Source organism: Nicotiana sylvestris, chromosome 4 (assembly GCF_000393655.2).
Source record: "Nicotiana sylvestris chromosome 4, ASM39365v2, whole genome shotgun sequence".
NCBI classification, from domain to species: domain Eukaryota; kingdom Viridiplantae; phylum Streptophyta; class Magnoliopsida; order Solanales; family Solanaceae; genus Nicotiana; species Nicotiana sylvestris.
The window spans coordinates 168,073,421-168,075,169 of record NC_091060.1 but is presented as its reverse complement, the minus strand read 5'-3'; the positions used below and the strand labels follow the sequence as shown (position 1 = coordinate 168,075,169).

The window sequence follows — 1,749 nt, the reverse complement described above, 5'->3', positions numbered from 1 at the left end:
ACAACTGGAATGAATTAGGTAAGCTAATGTGCAAAGGTGCAGGAAGAGGAGTAAGAGATAGGAAAGAATTAGCATCAAAACACATATGTTCAGAGGCCCCTGAGTCAATTATCCATGTTTTAGTGTTGAAAACAGCAAGACAAGTTCCTGTGTATTGGAGTATGGTACCAGCTACAGCATTAGCATTGATTTCTGATGTTGTGGCTGCTGCACTTCCAATTTGCACTTGCCTGATTATGTTCACCAATTCTGATACTTGCTCCTTACTGAAAACCTGGTTCTGACTGCTGATATTTCCTTTACTAGATGTGTTGTTCTTCTCTTGAACTTCTTGTCCTGTCACCACTGCATTTCCCTTTATGGCAGGCTGATAACTTGTTGATTTTGTGAATTGAAAATCATCTGGGAATCCTATTAGTCTGTAGCATTCTTCCCTTACACGTCCTGTTCTCATACAATGACTACAACTCACATTAGGATTGTACTTTGCCTTCTTTTTGAACTTTTGTTGCATGTTCTGAAAGTTCCCCTGTTTCTAAGGAGTTCCCCATGATTTCTGAATATTGTTCCTTTGATTAAACTTCCCTTGAGGTCCTACCATAAAAGATGCAGCATCTGTTGGATATTGTGGGCTAACAAATATTTCCCTCTGACTTTCATCTTGCAGGAGGATGGAATAGGCATGATCCATATTTGGAAGTGGGCTCATCATGAGGATGTTGCCTCTTGCATGTGTATACACATCATTCAGTCCCATTAGGAATTGAATCTCTCTGATCCTCTAGGAACTTGGCTACCTTCTTCTTCCCTTCACACACATAGGTACAAGTGCACCCTAGATGTGAGTTCAGGGAATCTAACTCATCCCATTACTTTTTCAGAGTTGTGAAATATCCTGCAATACTGCTGTTTCCCTGAACTGTCTTAGCAACTTCCTTTTGTAGGTGGTAGAGTTTGGCTCCATTGGATTGTCCAAATCTATGTTCAAGACTATTCCAAAGCTCTTTTGCAGATTTGGAATAGATTACACTATCTCTTATCTCTTTAGTTAGAGAATTTAAGAACCATGAGGTTACCATGTCATTGCACCTACTCCATTGTGCATGATCCTTTGAATCCAAGGCAGGTTCATCACAAATCCCATTGATGAACCCCAGCTTGTTCTTGGCTGACAATGCAATCAGCATTGACCTTCTCCATCCTGGGAATCCTCTTCCATCAAAAGGTGAGGTCACAAGAGTCATCCCAAGGGCATCTGAAGAGTGAAGAAAATAGGGATGGTTGACATCATGATTGACTGCTTGACTTGTTGATCCAGAAAGAGGAGTTACTGAAGAATCTGTTCCAGTCATGGTGATAGAACAAGTTAAGTTCAAGGAAGAAGATTAGAAGATGAAGTTCAAGCAGATTTCTGCTCTGATACCATGAAAGATTGAGAGGGCTGATGATGCAGAAAATCTCTGTGTATTGTATATTCACACACTGTAGCTTCTATATACATTACATCCTATAGATACAACAAATGTACATATAATATTCCTAGACAAAAGTATTGTTTACTATGTGAGTCCATATTCACTTTAGTGCATCAACACTAATACAAATGTGAGCATGTGCTCACTCATGTGTATGGCACTAATAAATGAATGGCCCAGATATGTTTTATGTATTCTAATCCAACAGTCAGGATTAGATCTTCTGATCTGAACATCAACAGCTATAATGTTGCCACGTCACACTTCACTTATC

The 1,749-nt window shown here is 39.5% G+C and overlaps 1 protein-coding gene across 1 annotated transcript; it reads right to left on the bottom strand.

Annotated features, from left to right (window-relative positions):
- Window positions 1-869: 869 nt before the first annotated feature.
- Window positions 870-1,352, bottom strand: LOC138890496 (uncharacterized). Its single transcript, XM_070173886.1, has one exon. It carries the CDS (start codon window positions 1,350-1,352, stop codon window positions 870-872), a length of 483 nt encoding a protein of 160 aa, XP_070029987.1.
- Window positions 1,353-1,749: the final 397 nt, after the last annotated feature.